The sequence below is a fragment of the Tarenaya hassleriana genome, unplaced genomic scaffold, assembly GCF_000463585.1.
Source record: "Tarenaya hassleriana unplaced genomic scaffold, ASM46358v1 Cleome20, whole genome shotgun sequence".
Lineage (NCBI taxonomy): Eukaryota > Viridiplantae > Streptophyta > Magnoliopsida > Brassicales > Cleomaceae > Tarenaya > Tarenaya hassleriana.
The window spans coordinates 1,815,538-1,837,902 of NW_010965373.1; the positions used below are offsets into that span (position 1 = coordinate 1,815,538).

General features: G+C 35.9%; 5 protein-coding genes across 5 annotated transcripts; 2 read left to right on the plus strand and 3 right to left on the minus strand.

The window, feature by feature from the left end:
- Positions 1–520: 520 nt before the first annotated feature.
- Positions 521–2,772, minus strand: LOC104813789. The gene is made up of 3 exons (XM_010541548.1): positions 2,075–2,772; positions 1,887–1,984; positions 521–1,241 (listed from the first exon to the last, which is right to left on the minus strand). Exons 1-3 carry the CDS (start codon positions 2,671–2,673, stop codon positions 622–624), a joined length of 1,317 nt encoding a protein of 438 aa, XP_010539850.1. The 5' UTR covers positions 2,674–2,772; the 3' UTR covers positions 521–621.
- A 4,281-nt stretch (positions 2,773–7,053) lies between these two features.
- Positions 7,054–9,930, minus strand: LOC104813790 (putative HVA22-like protein g). Its single transcript, XM_010541549.1, has 8 exons — positions 9,686–9,930; positions 8,877–8,917; positions 8,689–8,787; positions 8,538–8,594; positions 8,402–8,465; positions 8,101–8,307; positions 7,388–7,871; positions 7,054–7,292 (listed from the first exon to the last, which is right to left on the minus strand). The coding sequence occupies exons 2-7, from the start codon at positions 8,906–8,908 to the stop codon at positions 7,398–7,400; spliced, it is 933 nt and encodes a 310-aa protein (XP_010539851.1). The 5' UTR covers positions 8,909–8,917; positions 9,686–9,930; the 3' UTR covers positions 7,054–7,292; positions 7,388–7,397.
- A 2,616-nt stretch (positions 9,931–12,546) lies between these two features.
- Positions 12,547–14,297, plus strand: LOC104813791 (protein disulfide-isomerase LQY1, chloroplastic). The gene is made up of 5 exons (XM_010541550.2): positions 12,547–12,802; positions 12,908–12,991; positions 13,241–13,292; positions 13,827–13,983; positions 14,078–14,297. Exons 1-5 carry the CDS (start codon positions 12,629–12,631, stop codon positions 14,097–14,099), a joined length of 489 nt encoding a protein of 162 aa, XP_010539852.1. The 5' UTR covers positions 12,547–12,628; the 3' UTR covers positions 14,100–14,297.
- Positions 14,298–14,951: 654 nt separating this feature from the next.
- LOC104813792 (endoglucanase 10) lies at positions 14,952–18,360 on the plus strand. The gene is made up of 6 exons (XM_010541551.1): positions 14,952–15,411; positions 15,936–16,219; positions 16,684–17,118; positions 17,417–17,555; positions 17,637–17,803; positions 17,881–18,360. Exons 1-6 carry the CDS (start codon positions 15,195–15,197, stop codon positions 18,211–18,213), a joined length of 1,575 nt encoding a protein of 524 aa, XP_010539853.1. The 5' UTR covers positions 14,952–15,194; the 3' UTR covers positions 18,214–18,360.
- A 371-nt stretch (positions 18,361–18,731) lies between these two features.
- On the minus strand, positions 18,732–20,249 carry LOC104813793 (V-type proton ATPase 16 kDa proteolipid subunit). Its single transcript, XM_010541552.2, has 3 exons — positions 20,093–20,249; positions 19,642–19,927; positions 18,732–19,066 (listed from the first exon to the last, which is right to left on the minus strand). Exons 1-3 carry the CDS (start codon positions 20,169–20,171, stop codon positions 18,934–18,936), a joined length of 498 nt encoding a protein of 165 aa, XP_010539854.1. The 5' UTR covers positions 20,172–20,249; the 3' UTR covers positions 18,732–18,933.
- Between the last annotated feature and the right edge of the window lie 2,116 nt (positions 20,250–22,365).

The window sequence follows — 22,365 nt, forward strand, 5'->3', positions numbered from 1 at the left end:
AGAGACCCCCCCCCCCCCCTCATTTTCCCATTTTAAATTTTCATCTACACATCTGGTAGGTCGACAGTCATGTGCATTCAATTTTTTTTTTTGTTATTATTAATTTTTTTCAAGTCCATTTACTGCTTTCTCATTATTCTATTTCAATCAATAGTGTCGGTGTACTCTATTTCATATGCAAATTATGAACTATGCAATAATATTGATTATTGTATTATACAACAAAACATGTTCCTTTTTTTGTCATCTTATATTATACAATATATTAATATGTCACGCACGAACAAGCATTAATTTATCCGGGCGATACAGCTTTTAAATTTGGTGTTTTTCAGTGTCGATTTCGTTAAGAGGCATGAGATAATTTTGGAAGATCTATGTGTAATAAAAAACATATATATCATTTTAATCGAATAAATAATTTTGTAAAGGAAGAAGAAAAGAAAAGTCATATTCCTTTTTACTAATAATATTTATTCCATATTAATTAAAAGTCCATGTACAATACAGAACATCTGAATTCAGTTAAAACATCACATGAAGATTAATCTACTTCAAAAAAAGATAAAAAAAAAGTCTGAAAATTAAAAACATTATCCAAAGTGAAAAAAAAATACAAGTTCAAGATTCTAGAACATTGTAAATAACAACAAAGCATGGCAATATAGCCCTAGGGTTAAACACCAAGAGCTCCTCAAGATTCGAATACACACCACCGTTCACCGCGAGTGAATCATACGCGCCACCACAATTTTCCTCTTCTGCAGCCTGATCCTCGACGACGGGCCGTTTCACTCTCCCGGCGATGACCCGGCAGACAAGCATGGCCCTCTGCCCGGACCCAACATCCCGGACAGAATCGTGGGCCCGACCGCTACTCGCGGTGGTCCGGACCCCGCCGGGACCGAATCCACGGCGGATGAGAGTGCATACCCCGCAACCCGGGATAGCGGAACAGAGAGCAGAGGAGGAGGAGCCAAGGGTGCAGCCGAGGGTGGTGCAGTGGAAGCGGAGGAGCTCGTTGCCGTCGGCAGCGCATCTGGCATCTTTCCTCGGCGTTTGAAGTGCACGCGCCTTCACGGCGTCTCGGCAATCCTCGAACCGTTGGATTGTGCGTTGCGTGTTGTGGACTTTTAGTATCCGTTCGATCTTACACATTGGACTGTCCTTCTTTAACCAGCTTGACTTGAAGATTATCTCAACTATGTTTCTTCCCGAATCCTCGGAACCCAATTCAGATACTGCAGAATTTTTTGAAAATATATTTTTTAGAGGTTGAAAAAGAGAACAGGATCTGGGTTTTATGCAAATTTGCCGAACCGTAAACTGGAATGAAACAGAACATTAAACGGATTCGCCATCTCTGATCTTGAATTACGCTGAAATTAGATTTTAGTTCCTGTGTGGTGGGAGACGAATAAGGAGGTGACACGTAGGATGAAGAAGGACATTGAACGTAGTTAGTGACAGCTGTTTTTATGTACGAACGAAAAACCCTTGGAACACTTGAAGTGTTTAATGTATAATTGACAAAAATATTAGACACGATTATAATAATATTTTTTGTACTTGTGTTCTTTTTTTCTTGTGAATTTAATATGTTAATAAATGATTTTTCAGGTGATGAGATAATTGATAACTACACAAAAGTAAATCATTGTAAAAAAAAAAAATTGGTTTGTGTAGGGCTTATAAAGATATAACTATATGATAATCAGAGCATAGATTATTTCAATTAGATGAAATATCATACCCCGACTAAAACTAAAACCTCAACGTCAAAACAGCAAAAATATTCAGATATTTCACGTTTTGGCATTTTCAATTGATTTTCATTTCAAACACTACAAGTTAAATTAAATTAAATTGAAATAAATTGGACCAACCTGCATGGCGAACTGCTTGATGAATCTCCAAGTTTTCAAGCTTGGGGAAAACTTCTCCACATTGAGAACAAGCACACACCCTAGGCGTTATTGCATACCTGAAATACCAAAAAATAATAATTATTATTACTATCACGTAAATTTTTATATAACCTCGTTATGAAATTATGAGAGAGAGAGAGAGAGACCTGCTAGGGTCAACGATCATGTGGCACTCGTAGCAACCGGAGAGTTTCCGGAACTGCATGCCCCTAAACGACGTCGTCGTCGTTGAAGACGATGACGTGTAACTCTCTCTACCGTTGGATCTCGTTGACCCAGACGTCAGCGACCGAGACGAAGACGACCGGTGATGAGTCGATTTCCGGGTCAGGAGCCGGGATTCCGAGTCATGACTCGGGTTACCGGGTTCGGGCGAGTTGTCGGCTCGGTGAACGACACGTGTGTTGCCATGAGCCACGTCTCTGAAGCTACAAATGGAGCCACAGGAGGAGGTAATGAGCTTGGAGGGGGAGGACGAAGGAGGAGGACACGTGTGCGGTCCGGTTTGAGAGTTCTTGGAGGGGTCGTGGACTCTGGACCCTTCGATCTGTTTGCAGGTTATTAGGTTCTTGAACTGGTCCCATGAAGATGGTGGTTTCTGCGGTTTCTTCTTCTTTTTCTTCTGCGTTTGCTTCTGCGGTTTCTGCGTCTGCGTCTCGCGTTTCTTGCGTTTGGGGGCCGGCGGTTGCTGTTTCTGCGGCTGCGGCGGCTCGGATTTCTCCGGCGGGAAAGTTAGTAAAGCCATGGGAGAAGAAACTCTAAAGAGAGAGAGACTTTCTCTTTTTCGTTTCTTTGGCTTTTTTTTTGGAACAGAAGAGAGGGATCCAAGATGGGTAATAAGGAGGGAAAGGAAAGGGAAGGTGGTGGGGTGTGCCTTTCTTTATTTCTTTATTCACTTAGTGTTTTATATTGTTGAATTTATACAAATTTGTTTTTCCAAGATTTTGGATTATTTTTATTTTGTTTGTTTGTTAGCAAAATCTTCTATACCTAAACTGGTTGGATTTCTTTTTTATTTCATAAATTCATAAGACTTCTAAGCGGGTATGGGTTTGAATCCTAAAATTGTTAAAAAGTTTGATTGAGACCGTCCTTAATATCTGTTACTCGAATAATTTAAGAAAAATAAAATAGAATTTCATAGAAAAAATCAATATTGTGGAATTTATTTATGTAATCTAAGAGACGTAAAACACGTTTTTGTTTGTTCGATTTTCGAATTCATGCATCCTGTATTCAAATGCAAATGTAAATGAAAAAAGAGTTGAAATTCGTTACATTGAAAAAAAGATTTTTGTTTCTCCATGTACAACTTAGTATACTATACTATATAATATAATTTACCGTTCCCAAAAAATATTATTGCAATAAACACTATGGAGTTAGAGATTCGACGACAAGCAATACGTGAAAGCACATGAATCGCAAAACGGCATCGCATTGTACGGCGAATGCGACTAGACTACAAAATCTAACCCATACCTTGTTGCATTTTTTTTATAGAAAAGATTATTAAAAAGTTTCCCTATATATGCAAAATCAAAATTCATGTTTATTGTACGGTCCAAGCATTTGATTTAATAGTTCGAGATAACACGGTGGACAGTGTGTATTTGGAACTGTGATTTGCAGTTTCCAAATTTTATAATTGTCCCAATTTCGGAATTTTCAATCTTATAATTATATGCTAAAAACAAGCTTTGGTTTATACCCACATCCTTGTTTGATCAATACACATATCAAAGTTAATAACTTTCCAAAAGTATATACTATTTTTTTTTGGTGTGGTGTGTTTATAAAATTTTACGTGCAATATTTACACATCAACTTGAAAAATAATGTGTGTAAGAATATTAATGGCAATTAATATTTTAAAAAGTAAAATTAGGGTTGACCGAACGAAGACTAACGAGGAGAGAGAAAGGCTTCTCACCCGCCGCATTCCTTGGATTTGTCCCATTTGTCACTATTTTCACTCTCACAAAATATTCACATAAGATATAAGAAAGTGTTTTATTATAATTATAGGGGTCAAATTATATATATATATATATATATATGCATATATTGCATGAAAACATATGGCAATAAGAGATGTTTAGATGTAAGAGAGAACTAATATTATAAATATTTCAGAATCGTTAAAAGATGGTTATTAGTGTCGTATATTGGTGTCCATCAATAAACTCACATCAACCAAAGAGAGAGATATATATATATTGGGTTTAAAACCGAAAAAATATATTTTTTCCTCGTGTAATTTATATAGATTATAATTATTTTCTGTAATGTCTAGTATCTTATAGCTAATACATAATTTGATAAAGATGTTTGTAATAACTCGAGAGAAAATAATATATATATATATATATATGTATGTATAGTGCATAAATGCAAATTAGAGTTTTCATAAACTTATAATTTGTTGAGCAGGAATAAATTGGATAATGGATTTATATATAATATATATATTAATACATATTTATATTCTAAATATAGAAAATAAGTTTACATTTATGGTTTTATTCAGAAAAGGGAAAAAGATTGAGATTTTTGCTTTGGCCACTTGTGTCCGGTCTAGTGTGTATCACTTGTTTGAATTTCAAAATCAAATTAGAATCTTTCTTGTATACATATTAATACTGTAGATCTTTATGTATTCTAGAGCATGAAAAAATATAAAATTAATTTTATTTTGAAACAGAGAGAGTATTTGAATAATTTAATGTTAATTCGGTGACAAACGAATTTATTCGACTGACAGAAAATTAAAGGTTATTGCATTGGTAGGAACTCTATGACGCACACGTCTGGTCTGCATTGGTCCCTCTCTTCTTCCAATTAATTCTGTTTATAATTTCAAAACTGTAATATTTAATTACATATGACCCATATTGTATAACAGTATACATATGGAACCCATACCAAAATCATATAGAATAGAGTGCATACTATTAATATACACCATGTATACACACACATACACATTAATATATTATTTATTAATCAATTTAAGTTTTCTATTAGATAATAAAGTATTTATTAGATATTTATTTTCTAACATTTTAATCTATGATAGATTTTAGTTTTCATAACATGTGTGAGTTGAGTTTACTTCTAGAACATATAAATTAGAAATTACACAATAGATCAAAATGATAAAAAAAAAATGAATTTAGTTAATTTAGGCCACTTTGATGGTTGCCCTTCATCAATCTCAATCGTGGTGTACACGCGCGCGCATGTATATATACACATCGGACATATATGAAATTAATAGTTGCATTAATTATTTTCTGTGATTTGATTAGAGAGAATTAACATGGAATTAAAGGCTAAAACTAAGATTAAGAATTTGATTTGATTCCTCAGGGAGACATGAAAAGATTCCCCGACCAATTTGATTGATAAACATGTTTAAATAACGACACGTACCAATTGAGATTTTGAAATTTGATGGTAATGGAGGGGAGCCATTTACTAATATATTATATAGTGGCATACAAATAAAAATATTTCCCGCAAAATCTAATTATATATTGTCCAATTTCTATTTTGAATTTCTCCTAAAACATTGTAAAAGAATATTAAAGTAGTATTGATGTCTATAATATGTTTGCAAAATAAAAGTAGACTAATATGAGCGTGTGTATATGTACACATTATATGCGCGGGGAAGATAGTGTAAAATATATTACTTGTATATCTTCCATATGAAAAATGAAATTTTGTTGGTTGTTATGTATGTGCTCTCGATTAGCCCACACCAACAACAATATTTCGGGAGATCATGGGTTCCTTTTATTTTATTTTCCATCGAAATTATTAGAAAATCACTAGAGAATTCAAATAAAAAAAACTTATATTTTTTTGAAAACCCAAATTTTATAATATTTTTATATATTTTTTTTACATAATCATCATCAATAACTATTGTTGAAATATAACTACCACACATGATGGTACTTAGATTAATAATATTAGAATCACATAATCCAAATAGAATTAATATTTATATTTTTTATTTAAATTAATTTATATAAAATTAATAAAAATAGTATTGATTGTATAAATAATCTAAGCGATTTTTTTTTTCCATATAATTAGTTCCGTTATATGCATTTCTGTACGCATACATATAGTATAGATGTAGTTTGTAGTGTAAGAAAATAACATATGAATTGCATAAATAAAAGCAAATTAAACAAAGGAAAGTGGTGAGCCCATGTTGTCTACAACTAAGGGAACCGTGTCAAACCCACATCTAATTATATGATCCCTTTTGGACATTTCAATTAAATTGCATATATTATCTCGCACATTTATTTAGTAACTCTGCCGCATTTAATAATTGTTTTGTCCTATGTCTTGTAAATTAAAATTTAAAAAAACTTATTCGAATTTGAATTATTCTTCTTTGTTCGAGAATCAAATATTCAAAAAAGATCTTTTCAAGTGTAACAGATAACACCGTATATTTAAATAAAAAAAGATACACCGTATTTATTCACATAAAACATATTGCCCATATAACGGACAGACAAAATAAACATAATATGTTCAATTATTTATAGTTAAGTTACATAAAATATGTACTATTTTCATATTATACTCCAATCAGCCATTGAAACGAAGAAGAGAATAATATGGTATGGTGAGATTCTTTACTCATAATATCATTTTTTTTTTCATCATACGGAACTTGTATGATGAATCTTTTTATCTTCTTTTATTGTTGCATTTATTCTCATATATAAATGGCTATTTTTAAGATCAGAAGCAAATTACAAAACAGGGTCAAGTCCTTAGCTTGTAGAGATTATCAACTTAATCAAACAAGGAAGTTTGTTGCATATATATATATAGCTGAATTCACATTGGAACGGAATGGTTGTTGTTAATAACCTTCTAACTTCTAAATCAACACGTTGACACGAGGAATTCTCAAATGGATATTTAGAAGAAAAAAATGTCAGATTAGATGTCAATTTGGTATGTTTTGGTCCACGTAATTATTAAAAATAATCCAACACCTTAGTTCTTATCTTAATGAGGCACGATTTGTCAAAACGTAGACTTTTTAGTTTTTTTTTTCATCCCATTTTCTTGTTACATTCTTTGTCCATGATGGAAAGGTCGGATCGGACCGGTTAAGCTTCTCTCTTCAATTGAAGAGTATTAAACCGAAAACCGGTTGGGAGACTAGCACTGATCAAACCGGTTCATAAGAGTTTGGTTCACTTCAAGTATTGTACAGTCAAATATAACAAACCTAAAAGTCTTGAAGCACCTAAAACATACCTTCCCCTTATTGCCGATACGTATGCAGTTTCCACCATCCATGTCTGAAAATGGCAGATTCAACTGAAACAAAGAAGCCCGAGAAAGTTACATCAAACATTTATATATGCAATGGCAGTAACAAAAGGTTTGACAGTCTGATAGAATTGCCATTTTACCACTTTTCTTTCAGCGTGTTCCAGTTGAACGGGCTTTCCTCAGTCTCCCGCGCGTAACCCTGATTGTTTCTTCCATGATTGACTCTTTGGATGACGGCAGAACGCTTCTTTTATCTGCAGAATTCGATGACGCGGCTACAATCTGCGATGCCTCAGTCTCGGTTGGTGCAGACTCAGCAGGTTTCTCAGGGGGTGATGGAGCATTTTTCACTTTTGGGGTAGTTGAGAGTGAGGGTGAGGGTGAGGGTGGAGGAGTGGCTTTGTTTTGTGAAGGGCTTGGTTTTGTTTCCACGATCTCGGTTTGTTGTTGCTTCTGCCAGGGAGATGAGGTAGGTTTCGGGGATAGAGGCTCTTTGGATAGCAGAGGTTGTGATTTCTTGGAAGGTAGATGGATAGGAGGATTATTAGGAGGTTGGCTCGCTTTAGGAGCCTGTTGTTGAGGAGGTTCCGGTGCTGATGATGCCGGTAGTGTTGGTTGTTTTTTCTGCGGATAGGACAATAAATAAAAACGTCGATAAACAATTACAAATTATTGATCCCCATGTAAAAGTATATGCTGAAAAATTCGATGTCAACAATGCAAATAACAATAATACATAGATGTACAATGATTCTATGGTAGAATTAGATATTATCACGTAGCAAGACTGGACAAATAATAACGGATGTGCCAATAGTTGTTGCCATAGTGGATCATGAGCAAGTTAAGTTACCTGAGACCGAGGTTTGGGTGTTGATTGTTCTGCAATAAACTGCAGGATCTCGAAGAATCTCGTCTGTCCAAAAGTCACTGCTCTTTGACAGTATAACACAACCATATCACCAGCTCTAGTCCTCAACTCAATCAAGTTGCGATCAATTTCATTTTCATGCTTCGCGACATATGGCCTAAAGAAGGAACCATAGATGTATGTAGTGCCCTGAAAGATATAGCAAGTAAAACTACCATTTATATTGAAGGTTGGTCCAATAACAAATCTATATATTTACTTTTTTGCTCGTAAAGGTACGTACTCTGGTCTTCGGGTACCAAAGATATATGAAAAATGCCAACTTGGCCTCGCTGTACATCGGAACCCTGCATGAAAAATCATGTAAGGATACAGAATGAATCTCTTGGTTTGTAAATGCAAAAATCACTAATACCTACCATGAGACAAAAGCATCGCCAACTCTTTCGCAAACCGTCAAAACAGCCACCAATATCCTGAGAGAAGTTTCGAGACGTAGCAAAACTTACTCAAGAAAAGTGAGGCTGAGCTTAGGAAAGGAAACGTGAGATGAGAGAGTCCATCACCTACCAATATTGGCACCAAAACCGAAGCTGTTGAATCTCAGGCTTGTTCTGTTCAACTGTTTTATAGCACTCATAAGCAGGATATGCGTATCCAAAAACCATACTGCCAAACAATAGAAAAAAAGTCATAAAGCTTTAAAGATAAGTCGTATGATTTCAGCAGAAGACAAATCAGAGTCGTCAGTAGCATACGTAAGTCCTCTTGTTAGAAAAGATCCAATCATTTTGTACACCTGAGAAACAACAAGAACAGAATTTTCTGAGTAAGAATCAAGAGTTCAGCAAAAAATCTTCTGAGTGGGATTGGGAATCAAGAGTTTAGAAAAAACTTCTGACTGTCAAGAAGAAGATTGCTTTTCCAGAGTGAAATTTACTGATTGAACAGAACTCCGATCTTCAGTTTTCATGCCATAAAGCTTACTGTCAGTTTAATTAGTATCCACATATGATGAACTAACACCAAAAGGCACCCTAATTTCATGGTTCTGCAATTAGAATCCAGTGTATGAAAATACACTAATTTCAATCAAATACAGGGGGTACTAAACTAAAGATTTGAAAAATCTAGTTCATTAGAAAACTATTGCCGATCATATCATTGCACAATGCTCTTGCTTTCAACAAGGAAAACACGACCACTGTCTGAAACACAGGAACAATCGAACATTCGAGGAAAGAAATTCGCCAATCATATATCACAGATAATGTCGGCGACAAAAAAACGATTCTCCAAAAATCTTACAAACAAACAGAAGGATTAGAAAATGGTGAACAAGATTTGTCCCAAGAGTTACTGGAATCATCATCACAAACAACCTCAGTCCCCGAGTTCAAAATCCTATTCGGAACTATAAATCAAACAAACGAGTAAGCAGCGAAAAAACACTGAAATGCATCAGATACTGAGATAAGAAATGGAATCGCCACTAATTCAGGGTTTAAATCAATCACATTGACATCGAAAATCTCAAACAGAGATGAAGCTGAGAAGTAATCGATACCTCTTTTCTTCAATCCGATAGAAAATAAAAAATCGTTCTTCGACGAAATGAGGGTGATGAGAGCGAAGCAAGATACTGCCAAAGAGATTTCAGCGAGACAGATTCCGGAATCTCGAGTGAATCACCGGCGAACAGATGGAATCTCCGGCGAAATGCGAAGACGAGGACCGTTACGTTCACGGCGGCGAGTGCGAGAGAGAGAGCGCGGACACGGACAAAATAAGGGAGAGATGTTAAAACAGAAAAAATTGAAACAGAAGCGGTATTGTAATTAGTATTTTTCAAAAATTCACTCTTTTTTGAAACATGGCACTCTAGCAAGTCAATAATCACGTGTGGTGTGGAGCATACGAATATTATGATCTTCCACTCGATCTAACATGGACGGTCAAGATCTTTTCTTATTTTAAGGCTGAAGGATAAGTGTACTGTATCTATCCGTACCATATTATTTCTGCTCGTGTCACGGTTCAACTTCAAACTATTTTCCCTTTTTCTTTTTTCTCGACGTGTATTTTCTTTCTTTATTTATTTTTGCTAATTATGTTTGATAATTCAAGGGCTATGAACTTATATATTGCCTCTTTTTAGCTAATAAAATATTAAATTGGGTGGTTAAATATTTATGGAAAATTTTTAATGAAGAAGTTATTCAATCATATGATTATTTAGTCAATATTGGGCTGTGCGATGTGATGAATTATAAACTTATTATTAGAAGACATTTACATAAATAAACAGATTTTATATGAAATGTGAGGTTAGTAACTTGGACGTATAGATTTCTGCGTAAAATCATCAAGGCTAAGCCGCCTACTACATGTTATAGCATGGAACAACTAAAAGTTCATATATATATATATATATATATATATATATATATATATATATATATATATATATATAATACATTTAATTTATTCAGTAAATGTTTTTTATTTATTTATTTTAATTAAAGGACATTAGAGCTTTTGTTTTGTTTTCTATCCATATATATATATGTAACCTTCGTGTTAGGAGTCAGAGTTGTTTTTTACAATCAAAACTTTAATCTAATTTAATTAAAATTATAGTATAAAAAATACTAAATAAAATTGTTTATATATACTTAACGTTCAAAATTTTGATTTAAATATTCAAGAGAACTAGATCTTGATTTAGCGCAATAAAAAGGAAGAAAATGCCAAACTTTGGATAGTTCAATCGGTGAGATAGGATGTAAAATTTCGGTTTCGTCTCGAATTCAAATTTTAAATACGGAGAAGGCGCGTATAACCTAAATGATATGATTGATTTCGATATCAGAATTAGTATAGATTCTGGTTCAGAATATCCGATTTATAAAAAAATAAAATAAAAGGGAAAAGGATAAAAAGATATATATATATATATATATATAGTATGTGCAATGGCATGCTCGTGTCTTTAATTAAGAGAAATGGATCACGTAATAACGTAGTCACGCAACTTCTTCTCCTCTGCCTCTCTCTCTCTCTCTCACGCGTCTGAGTTTATTATATCCTTTCAATTTCCATAATTGACCACTCTAAAATTATAAAATGAAAAAATTCGAAACATATTGTAACTTTAAATAAAATAATAATCGAATAAATGATTCATCTTATTCATTCAAAAATCAAACGATCGGAATTGACTGTCTTCCGGTGAAATGCGTCGACAATAGATTTTTTTTTTTCGAAAAAAATGAAATTCATATAACCATTTTAACCGTATGAAATAGTAACTATCTAATGGTATATGCACATTAATCTCTACAATATTAGAAAATGTCGATTTATCCTTTAAACTCAAATAGATCATTTAATTGATCTAATTCAAGTTCGACTAAACTAAAAATACAAACATTTTATTCTTTTTTCAATATATAATTCCGAATCTACCAACGAAATCGGTTTGGTGCCGGGTTATACTGACTAAACCGAACCGGAAAGGGAATAGAATAAAAGGGGGTAGTGAGATAGAAGGAATTGGCCAAATGCTTTGGATTCGTGTTGTTCATTTTCAGGGGTCCCTTTTTATAAGGTGGGTCGATATATAATGAATGAATATCGTCTGTGAATTATTAAAGCAAAGCATAGTTATAACCATGTCAATGTTTAATGTTCACTTTTTCTATCAAAAATTGGTTGGACCATTATTTTCAACATGATTTGATATATTTGAACAATTTAAAACGTGTAACGTGACAAATTGTTGCATATATATATATATATATATATATATATATATTGTTGTTATTATTATTGATACTATAATGAGTTTAAATAAACAAGGTGGTTGGTTTTAGTTTAGAACTTCAATTCTATAAAGGATATAGTTTCTAATACAAAAAAAAACTCAAATCAAATAGAAAGTAATTAATAATTAATAATAATAATAATAATCATAATAATAATAACATCGTTTGATTGATGAACGTATCCAAAGTTTGTATATTTGAAATTTCTTTAAAATTTCATAGCAAATATTTAAAAGTTACAATTTAACAATTTCCCAAATATTTCGTTACTCTCATAATCATAATGTGCTTTAATTATGTTCATTTAGTGGCATATCGTTTTCAAACTCGCCTTTGATACCGAACCTTACTTGTAACTTGTGAATTTGTTACTATCTGAAAGGATCCTCCAACCGGTTCTTCACTCGGTCTAGTTAGTCATGATGAAAAAAAACCATGTCTTTGAATCAAATTAAACCGGGATTTTGTTTAACCGGAATCAATTTGAGTGGTTTACCAAGTGTGACACGTGGAAGAATCTCAGGGGGTGAGAGAATCTAGTGGCTGAGATCAACCCAAAACCCCACAAACCAAATCTCCAAAACCAAAAACCACTGGTTCTTCTTCACTCCTTGTCATCTTCGCGCGCGCTTCATCGATTTTCATCTTCCTCACTGCAAAATCGAAGAAGCAGAAGGAGAGAAATGCCAGTTTCTTCACCGTCTGCTCCTCGTCTACGGTCTCCGTTCATTCACCGTCCGATCAACTTCACCCCTTCTTCTTCTTCTTCGACTTCTCGTTCGTTTTCGGCGAGGAATCTCCGGTCGCCCGGGACATCTTATCCGCGGATCAGGGCCGTCGACCTCGACCAGAACACGGTTTAATTCTGATTTCTCAAGTTGTGTTTGTGTCATTCTTAGCACGATTTTGGTATTGAATCTGTTTGGTGAAGTGAAAGTAGCGATTCTGAGTTTGTGTATTAGGTAGTCGCGATTTCTGTCGGCTTGGTGAGCGTCGCTATCGGAATCGGAATACCGGTGTTCTACGAGACGCAAATCGACAATGCCGTGAGTCTACAAAATCTCTGTCCATTAGCTTTGAGTTTTCTTGGAAACTTTGTCCTGGAATCTGAGGCCTCAATTTGCATAGATTGTGATTGGATTCAACGTTTTTCTCCAAATTTCGTATACGAATGGGCTTTAGAAATGTTGCCCGTTCCGTGACTGGAACTTCTCTTTTGTGTGATTGGTTCTGAATTGTGTCTAAGTGAGTACATTGGAGTGAAAATGGAGTTGATGCTATTGTTCATTTTGTAGGCTAAGCGAGAGAATACTCAAGCTTGCTTCCCCTGCAATGGTAGCGGAGCCCGTAAGTGAAATTCTCTTTCGTTCCTCATATTTGATGCGTATCAACATGCATATTGTTAGTCGTATCTATCACATATTATGGTTTTCCAAGTTCTCTTAAGATTGGATCAGCAAGAAAAGAATGAGCTTTATACACTAGTTGACATCTGTGAGTTCGAACCCATAACCACAAACAAGTAATCGAAGAGCAAAGTTTCGGAATTTGACCTTGTTTACATCTAATTCATCCCATATACTCTGAATTTCTCTGTGCACCTTATAGATTTGGAATTGTTTATCATTCGAGCTCTCCAGATGCAGTTGTGAAACCTAGCCTTGCTTGCGGGCCAGTGTCGTTAGAACGATCCGAGAGATAGATGTTCGCCCACCAGTACAGGGAACTTTCTGTTAGCTTATTTGCAGTATGGTATCGAGGAAGTTAAGCCATAGTCTTCTTACTCAATTATCAGTGACAAACACCAGCTTCTAATCCTGAATAGGGAAATGAAAAACGGTTTGCACTGCTAATTATGGTTTGCGATTCTCGGAGGAGCAGAGAAATGCAGGTTGTGCATGGGAAGTGGTTCAGTGACTGTAGAGCTCGGTGGAGGCGAGAAGGAAGTCTCCAACTGCATCAACTGCGACGGCGTCGGTTCCTTAACCTGCACCACTTGTCAAGGCTCCGGGATTCAACCTCGGTACCTGGACCGCAGGTAACGGAACATCATCGCGTTATCTAAAGTTTACCATTACGAGCGCAGTTTCTACGTGAATAGTAACTGAAAATCATATTCTCTTCTTGCGCAGGGAGTTCAAAGATGATGATTAAAAACCGATGACTATATGGTATCTTTGCATTGGAGAAAGCTGAAAGGTATGGCTTTTTCCATCTTCCCACGTTGTTCATAGTTCTTCATGTGATGTTGTACCGTACTGTGATCCTTTTGTCTCCTTGAATCACTATTACAATGAGCGTACGGTCCATTTGGTGAATAGGGTTAATGGAGTTAATACTGTTCAATGATCATATCAAGAAGATTTATTGGAAAGTTTATACCTTTCTAGAACAAAGACGGGCGATTTCGTTCGATTTTGTTTGGTGGGTCCGAATTGAAACCAAATGATAACTCCATAGAGGTTTTTGGCAATTTGAGAGATTTGAAAATTGGATTTGAGGAAATTGCTGGTGTTGCCATATTAAATTATAAAAGCAAATATTGATGCCTCAAATACAAACTAAACCGGATTTATAAACTTACATCACTTCAGTTAGGTTCTATATTTGGTTGGATTTGGATATTACATTTTCGGGAATTTTGGACATTGATCATCTTGGGAGATTCGGTTTGGTTTTTATTAAGAGTAGACAATGACAATCAAAGCCAAAATTCAACCACACTATTGTTGTTATTATTACTAATAAAAGAGCTAAATAGATAACATATTTTTTTAGAATATTATTTCTATAAAAAAAAGTACACTTTCTATTCAAATAAAAAAAGTAATACACTGATATTAGTATATCTAAAATATATGAAATCTCGCGATTGGTATATTTAAAGTTCACCACATCCATGGATGGATCCTCCTCGTCTTGCATTGCTTTGCTTCCTCTCTCAGCAAGGGCATTTTCGTAATTTTTAACAAACGCCTTATAAAAAAGGAAAGATCGCGAAACAGATCTGTGTCCCGCGTAGGTACAGGTTTAAGCAGTGTGTCGGTGTCCTCTCTCTCTCCTCTCTCTCTCTCTCTCTCTCTCTCTCTCTGTGATCTTTGCTTGTTCTTTCTCTCATCTTCAGATCTTCGCCACGCCGAATCTTCTGGTTACTATCCGAAATCTCGGAAACTCTAGATCTCTTCGCCGCCGAATGCACCTCCATTGAACTCGGAATCTCTCTCTCTCTCACTCACTTCGCCGGAGAAAATGGGCGAGAAATCGCAGTCGAGAGGATGGTGCGGGTGGTTCATCGCTTTGGTCGTGTTGGCCGTTGTTGTTGTGGCCGTCGTCTTCACGATCAGGGCGAAGACAGGGCACTCCGACGACGGCGGAGATGGTCCGGTGCCGGGACCTCCCGGCGCCATTGATAAGAAGTACTCAGATGCTCTCAAGATCGCAATGCAGTTCTTCGATATCCAGAAATGTAATATATTTATTCGCTTCCACAGAAATCTGTTCTATTTTTGTCTCTTCGCTTGTCAAACCTTCGCGATGGCGTCACACTGATGCATTTCCCAGAATCTTTTTTTTTTTTTTGGTTTAACATTTCCCAGAATCTCTGTATTATGATTGTCCTTATCGCGTTTGATTGATTATCTTTTGGAAGTTTCGGATTTGAGGCATGTCGGTCTGATTCTTCCTTCCATTTTGAGGTTCTTGAGCTACGGATTTGGTGTTCTGATTTTGGTTCCAAGTCAGTGTTCGAAGTGCATTGTCACACGTAGAAATATCTGACGAATTTCTTATTGATTTCTTGTGAAATTGATTCGATTTGTCTTTTTTATAGTGTTTGGAGCCTAACGATGTGAAGAGGGTTTCATGTATTGTTTCCCTATTTGGCTCAAATGTTCAAACTTTTGTCTGAATTCGTATCATTTCTTGGTTTCTAGTACTGTTCCTCATTTCTTGGTGTTTGATGTTCGATTCTTTCATATGTTGTCAATGCAGCTGGTAAACTGGAAAACAATAAGATACCTTGGAGAGGAGATTCGGGTCTTAAGGACGGAAATGAAGTGAATCTCGATCTTTCCAAGGGATTATACGATGCTGGTGACCATATGAAGTTTGGTTTCCCGATGGCTTTCACCGCCACAGTTCTGTCATGGTCGATCCTCGAGTATGGTGATCAAATGGAAGCGGTGAACCAGTTGAAACCCGCGAAAGATTCGCTCAAGTGGATCACCGATTTCCTCATCAATGCTCACCCTTCTGAGAATGTGCTCTATATCCAGGTGAATGATGTGATCATGTCAAGTGGTTTCTGCTTGGCAAGTAAATTAGGAATCAAACGTACCGTTTGTGTGATAGATTGATTAACCTTGGTTTGAATCATGTACTGAATCTCGGAATCACAAATCCACGACCCAAATGCTTACTCTCAAAGAATCCGGTCTATCTTCTCTACCTGTCGATTTTCTTCTGCCCTTGGGACATAGAACATAATGGGTGTCTGGAAGAGACAACCTCTTCAATGGTTGTGTCCCTCCCAAGAGGCAAACCCAAGTGACATGATCTTTCAGGGTGATGAACACTTTCACAAGCTATGCCTGAGATCCTCACATCATGTAAATATGTAGCTTGGATCCATACGAGTATGGTTTGAGCTGTTAACAGTCAACTCTCTGACTATTCAGAATTGAATCATGTGATCTTGCTTCTGAATTACTTATTGTTTTATGATGAATGTCTGATACAGGTGGGTGATCCGAGTGTAGATCACAAATGTTGGGACAGGCCAGAGACCATGACGGGGAAGAGACCGCTCACAAAGATCGATACCGAGACTCCGGGGACAGAGGTTGCTGCAGAAACTGCCGCGGCAATGGCTTCAGCGTCTTTAGTTTTCAAGGACAATGACCCGCAATACTCGAGCACACTTCTGAAGCATTCAAAGCAGCTGTTCGATTTCGCAGACAAATACCAAAGTTCTTACAGCGTCAATATACCCGAGGTTCAGACGTTTTACAACTCGACAGGGTACGGCGATGAACTCTTGTGGGCAGCTAGCTGGTTGTACCACGCGACCGAGGACAAAACTTACCTCGATTACGTGTCTGAAAAGGGAAATGATTTCGGTAACTTTGGTAACCCGACATGGTTCAGTTGGGACAACAAGCTTGCGGGAACACAGGTATGATAAAATACCCAAATCTCAGTGACTAGTTTAGCTTTAACTCCTCATGCCTGCATAATACGAACACGACGGGTGCACATGGATAGCGTATCAGAGATTTTCAGGGTACCCGAACCTGAATGTCTCGGGTTACTGTCTTATCGTAGTCGTGCAGTTGGGTATCCAACAATTTCTCGTGTCTCATCTCTCCGGTATTCGAAATTCGGGGTTGTTTTCTAGCCCTATAAACGTCCTCGTGGATAGGAAAATTTTTCACAATTAATCAAGAATTAACGTACCTATGCTACCGTTGCAGATACTGTTGTCGAGGTTAAGCTTCTTCAAAAAGGGGTTATCGGGAAGCAATGGCCTTAAAGGATACAAGGAAACAGCCGAGGCTGTCATGTGTGGGCTTCTGCCCAACTCCCCGACAGCCACATCCAGTCGAACCCATGGTAACTCCCCCATTAAAGTAGAAAGCTACAAAAAAGATATCAAAGTCGGTTTCTGATCGTTTTTCATCGTCTTTAATATAGGCGGTCTTATATGGGTCAGCGAGTGGAACTCGCTACAACACCCTGTTTCCTCGGCGTTTTTAGCCACTCTTTACAGCGACTACATGCTCACATCCCGGATCGGGAAACTATCTTGCAGCGGGAAAACCTTCCGAGCTTCGGATTTGAGAAAATTCGCCAAATCGCAGGTTACACACAATCTCCAATCTTGAACTCGTAGCTCTTAGACCAGACATAAGGCTTAATCTCATGTTATGCACTTCAGGCTGATTACATGTTGGGGAAAAACCCGACGGGGATGAGCTTCCTCGTGGGTTTCGGGGAGAAATACCCAAAAAACATTCACCACAGAGGAGCGTCGATCCCAGCAGACGCCACAACGGGGTGCAAGGATGGATTCAAGTGGCTTACCTCGGAGGATCCAAACCCGAATATAGCGTATGGGGCACTCGTAGGAGGGCCGTTCTTGAATGAGACTTTCGTGGATTCACGGAACAACTCGATGCAAAACGAGCCGAGCACATATAACAGCGCCCTCGTGGTCGGGCTCTTATCGAGTTTGGTCACTACTTCTTCCGCACTAGAGTCCTTGAAGTGAGGTAGTACTACCCTTAGAATCACCCCATGGCTACGTTGTATGTCTAGGTTTGTAAACCAACGTAACGTTTGTATTGTTGTTTGTGTAGTTGTGTGATTTTTGCCGTACACGTTATGGAATTACAAAATGCTTCATGTCCACAAGAAATTTATTATACATAAAGTTTGAAATTCGTCCCTTTCCATAATATATATATTTAATGAAAAAGTAACAATTATACCATATTCTTTACGGAAATAAATATTTGAATCAATCAAAGTCAAATTCAAATCAAATAAATATAAAAAATAAATGAATATAATTTTTCTAAAATCGAAAATAACCTAATCGAAGCATCAAAATACCCACCATGTGCTTGTTTTCTACCTCCTAAATCTACCAATGAGACAGCTAACTACGTATACAAGAGCTTCAGCATCTTATAAGGATTAATTAGCCCCTTTGCTATATGCTATATATGTTATAACTATACTAATAATCTCGACAACACCTGAAAAAACAAATTAAGCGAAAGCAGATGGCAGAAAAACTGCAAGAACTCCCATATGTACTGATGGAACAAACATTGTACATTACAATTATATCAAATTGCAAAAAATCATATTATTGCACAGAAGGAATATTACGATGGAACATATGATCAGAAAATTTACTAGTTCTAATCGGGATGCAGATTCCAAAGCATGATAATGATAGATCTCGCTCGATTGATACCTTGTTTCAGTCGGCTCTAGACTGGCCAGCTCGAGAAGAGAGGATTATACCGACAATAAGTCCATACAGAGCAAGTGCCTCCGCGAAGATGAGAATCAGAATCATTCCCACAAACAGCTTCGGTTGCTGGGCATTTGCTCTATTATAAGAAAACAAGACCGGAGATTAGGATTCACTCAGTAAACTCAATCAGTTTGGGATGTGACTAAAAAGCAAAGAGAGACAAACAATGGCAGAACACAAAGAGCCAGTGGCTGGACATGGGCTTAGAAACGGTTGGTCATCCGATTTGCAGTTCTAAATTCAGCTTCAATTGCTCACAGCTCTATATCAACAATTCACCATTTTCAAGCATCGTTAGGCTGATACATTTGCCCGTAAGATAAACAGGTAAAAGCTGTCATGACCTAGAGCGCGAACCAAAAACTCGTTTCCCCGGACTGCCGGACCGAATACGCTTAAATTTTGTCTATGATTCATTCTTCTTTTCGATTTCACCACAGGAACTGAACTACAAGTTTTATAGTTCTACTTAAACAGCAAAGTTATGATCTAAAAACTGCAAATCCAGTTACCAGGCGACTAACATAGCTTCTAATTTACCGTACCCATGAGTTAAATGACGACGAAGGAATGAGATTCCGAATCAAATCATTATTTGAACCAGTGAAGGCTAAATCGTATAGTGGAACACAGGCGGATGAGATGCATTACCTAACACCGGCATCGCCGACGATTCCGATAGCCATACCGGCAGAGAGACCGGCGAGGCCACAAGCGAGACCGGAGGAGAGGTGCGCGTAGCCATCGAAGAGGTAATAAGACTTGGCCTTAGGGTTAATTCCTGTACTGATTATGACGGCGATGATCAGACCATAAATACCCAAAACACCGGCCATGACCACCGGAACAATGGACTTCATCACCAGCTCCGGCCTCATCACCCCCATCGACGCCACTCCGACGCCACTCTTCGCCGTCCCGTATGCCGCTCCCATACCTGAAACATCAACTCGAAATCGAATCAAACTTGAGATCCACGCGAAACGAATCACATAAGAAAAAATTCAAATCGGAGATCCAATAAAAGATAAACCGAATCGAATCAATTTGGAGATTTAACAAGAACAAACGATTCGAATCGGAGATCAAAAGGGGATCTTACAGGAGAATACGAGCGCGGCGGCGGCGCCGAGGAAGCCGAAGAAAGGAGCGGTTTCATCGCCGCTAAAACCTGAAGCCATTGTTGTTGCTCTTCTTCTGTATGGTTGTGGCGACGATGAGATCTGAAGCGGAGAGACGATCTGAGGATATGATAAAAATTCAATGATATATGATAGATCAGACGATTAGTAATCCTGAAATAAAATGCTTTCTAGCTAAACCGTATCAAGAACCGGTCGACTGCAAATTAAACCGAAACATGGTTTTTGGCTGAACCGGTTCGGTCTGGTCTGGTTTTGTCCAACATAGCTTTTACGAGCCCAAAAACAAGGCCCGAGTTTGGCCCACTATGCTACTCATCCATAAGAAAAAAAAAAAAAAGCGGAGAAACATTTTTTTGTCTGTTATATCAACTATTTGAAATTTTATATAAATATATCACCTTTTCAAAATGTTTTCAAATTCTCACTGGAACAATGATAACATTAAACTATAGAATTTCTATCGAAACTTTTAGATATTCGGTTATTGTTAATTATTATTTATTTTCTAAATGTAGATATTTAAGCTATCATTTGATGTTTTTATGATTGAAAATTCGGCAATATTTTAAAAAAATCATATATTTCCTAGGAAATCTTAAAAAGTTCAATGAATTTTGTGGAAAAAAAAGTTTGAACTATATAACTTGAGAAATACTTTAGGCAGTTCCAATAAAACCGTGGATCGCTAACATGTTTTCATTACTCGACATCCCAAATCAGTTGTAATTGCCTCCATGTTTAATAATACAATGTGTGTATATAAATATATATATATATATATATAACGATTTTCCTTGAGAAAACTGAAATAAAAAGTACAATTGAACGGCGGACATTAGACGTCACGCATCTGATATCAAACAACAAACACGTGTCCTGATTCAAGGGTATATTCGGTATTTAGGTTCATCCAACTTGGAAACTACAAGTGATCAATGTGAGCAAAATAGAAAAACAATATAAAATACAATGAAAACAAAAATAATAATTTATAAAGAACAGATAAATAAGGGAAAAAGTAGGCAACACATAAATAAGAAAGAAAATAAATAAAATAATCACAAATATAAACAATGTACATGTATATATAGAATATACATGTATTGAATGTAATACTTTGACAGATATACGGAATAAAAATAAATAAAAACAATATATATGCAAACAAACACAATATATATATATATATGCATATATATTAAAATGAAAAGAAACATATATAGAAAGAAATCGGCAAAAAAAGATACAGAATCTATATTAGAAGGAAGAAAACAAGATAAGGAGAAAAATAAAGGAGGAAGACAAATTTGAGAAAGATGGTGGGGAAAGAATGAGGTCAATATATATATATATATATATATATATATATATATAGAGAGATAGATAGATAGATAGATAGATAGATATGTCGGGGGAGTTTTTGTTGGCACTTGGAAACTACAAGTGATCAATGTGAGCAAAATAGAAAAACAATATAAAATACAATGAAAACAAAAATAATAATTTATAAAGAACAGATAAATAAGGGAAAAAGTAGGCAACACATAAATAAGAAAGAAAATAAATAAAATAATCACAAATATAAACAATGTACATGTATATATAGAATATACATGTATTGAATGTAATACTTTGACAGATATACGGAATAAAAATAAATAAAAACAATATATATGCAAACAAACACAATATATATATATATATGCATATATATTAAAATGAAAAGAAACATATATAGAAAGAAATCGGCAAAAAAAGATACAGAATCTATATTAGAAGGAAGAAAACAAGATAAGGAGAAAAATAAAGGAGGAAGACAAATTTGAGAAAGATGGTGGGGAAAGAATGAGGTCAATATATATATATATATATATATATATATATATATAGAGAGATAGATAGATAGATAGATAGATAGATATGTCGGGAGAGTTCTTGTTGGCATTTAAAATAAAAAATAATACAGATGAAAATAGCTTTTATTTTTTGACAGATTTTCCAAAATAAGTTTTTCTTTTAACACATTTAGCAAGGGACCCCTTATACGTTTCCTTTCTGTGTTTACATGTTTCATGAAACAGGATAAATAATATTTTATATATATATATGCGCACAATGATAATTAATTATTATCAGATTATAGTATATAATGATACAACATATAGTCTCTATATAAGTAGAACTCCTCTTAACAAACATCTTCACCACACATGCACGAAATCTCACAAAG

Excerpts from the sequence above, each read along its gene's own strand:
- LOC104813789 (XM_010541548.1), bottom strand. The coding sequence starts at position 2,673 with ATGGCTTTACTAACTTTCCCGCCGGAGAAATCCGAGCCGCCGCAGCCG. Across the intron at positions 1,985-2,074 it reads ATGATCGTTGACCCTAGCAG|GTATGCAATAACGCCTAGGG; the intron begins GTCTCTCTCTCT and ends TTGGTATTTCAG. Across the intron at positions 1,242-1,886 it reads TCAAGCAGTTCGCCATGCAG|TATCTGAATTGGGTTCCGAG; the intron begins GTTGGTCCAATT and ends AAAATTCTGCAG.
- LOC104813790 (XM_010541549.1), bottom strand. The coding sequence starts at position 8,908 with ATGATTGGATCTTTTCTAACAAGAGGACTTAC. Across the intron at positions 8,595-8,688 it reads CGGTTTTGGTGCCAATATTG|GATATTGGTGGCTGTTTTGA; the intron begins GTAGGTGATGGA and ends AACTTCTCTCAG. Across the intron at positions 8,466-8,537 it reads GGCGATGCTTTTGTCTCATG|GGTTCCGATGTACAGCGAGG; the intron begins GTAGGTATTAGT and ends TTTTTCATGCAG.
- LOC104813791 (XM_010541550.2), top strand. The coding sequence starts at position 12,629 with ATGCCAGTTTCTTCACCGTCTGCTCCTCGTCTACGGTCTCCGTTCATT. Across the intron at positions 12,803-12,907 it reads TCGACCTCGACCAGAACACG|GTAGTCGCGATTTCTGTCGG; the intron begins GTTTAATTCTGA and ends TTTGTGTATTAG. Across the intron at positions 13,984-14,077 it reads CCTCGGTACCTGGACCGCAG|GGAGTTCAAAGATGATGATT; the intron begins GTAACGGAACAT and ends CTTCTTGCGCAG.
- LOC104813792 (XM_010541551.1), top strand. The coding sequence starts at position 15,195 with ATGGGCGAGAAATCGCAGTCGAGAGGATGGTGCGGGTGGTTCATCGCT. Across the intron at positions 16,220-16,683 it reads AGAATGTGCTCTATATCCAG|GTGGGTGATCCGAGTGTAGA; the intron begins GTGAATGATGTG and ends TGTCTGATACAG. Across the intron at positions 17,556-17,636 it reads CACATCCAGTCGAACCCATG|GCGGTCTTATATGGGTCAGC; the intron begins GTAACTCCCCCA and ends TCTTTAATATAG.
- LOC104813793 (XM_010541552.2), bottom strand. The coding sequence starts at position 20,171 with ATGGCTTCAGGTTTTAGCGGCGATGAAACCGCTCCTTTCTTCGGCTTC. Across the intron at positions 19,928-20,092 it reads CGCCGCGCTCGTATTCTCCT|GTATGGGAGCGGCATACGGG; the intron begins GTAAGATCCCCT and ends TTGATGTTTCAG. Across the intron at positions 19,067-19,641 it reads GTCGGCGATGCCGGTGTTAG|AGCAAATGCCCAGCAACCGA; the intron begins GTAATGCATCTC and ends TTCTTATAATAG.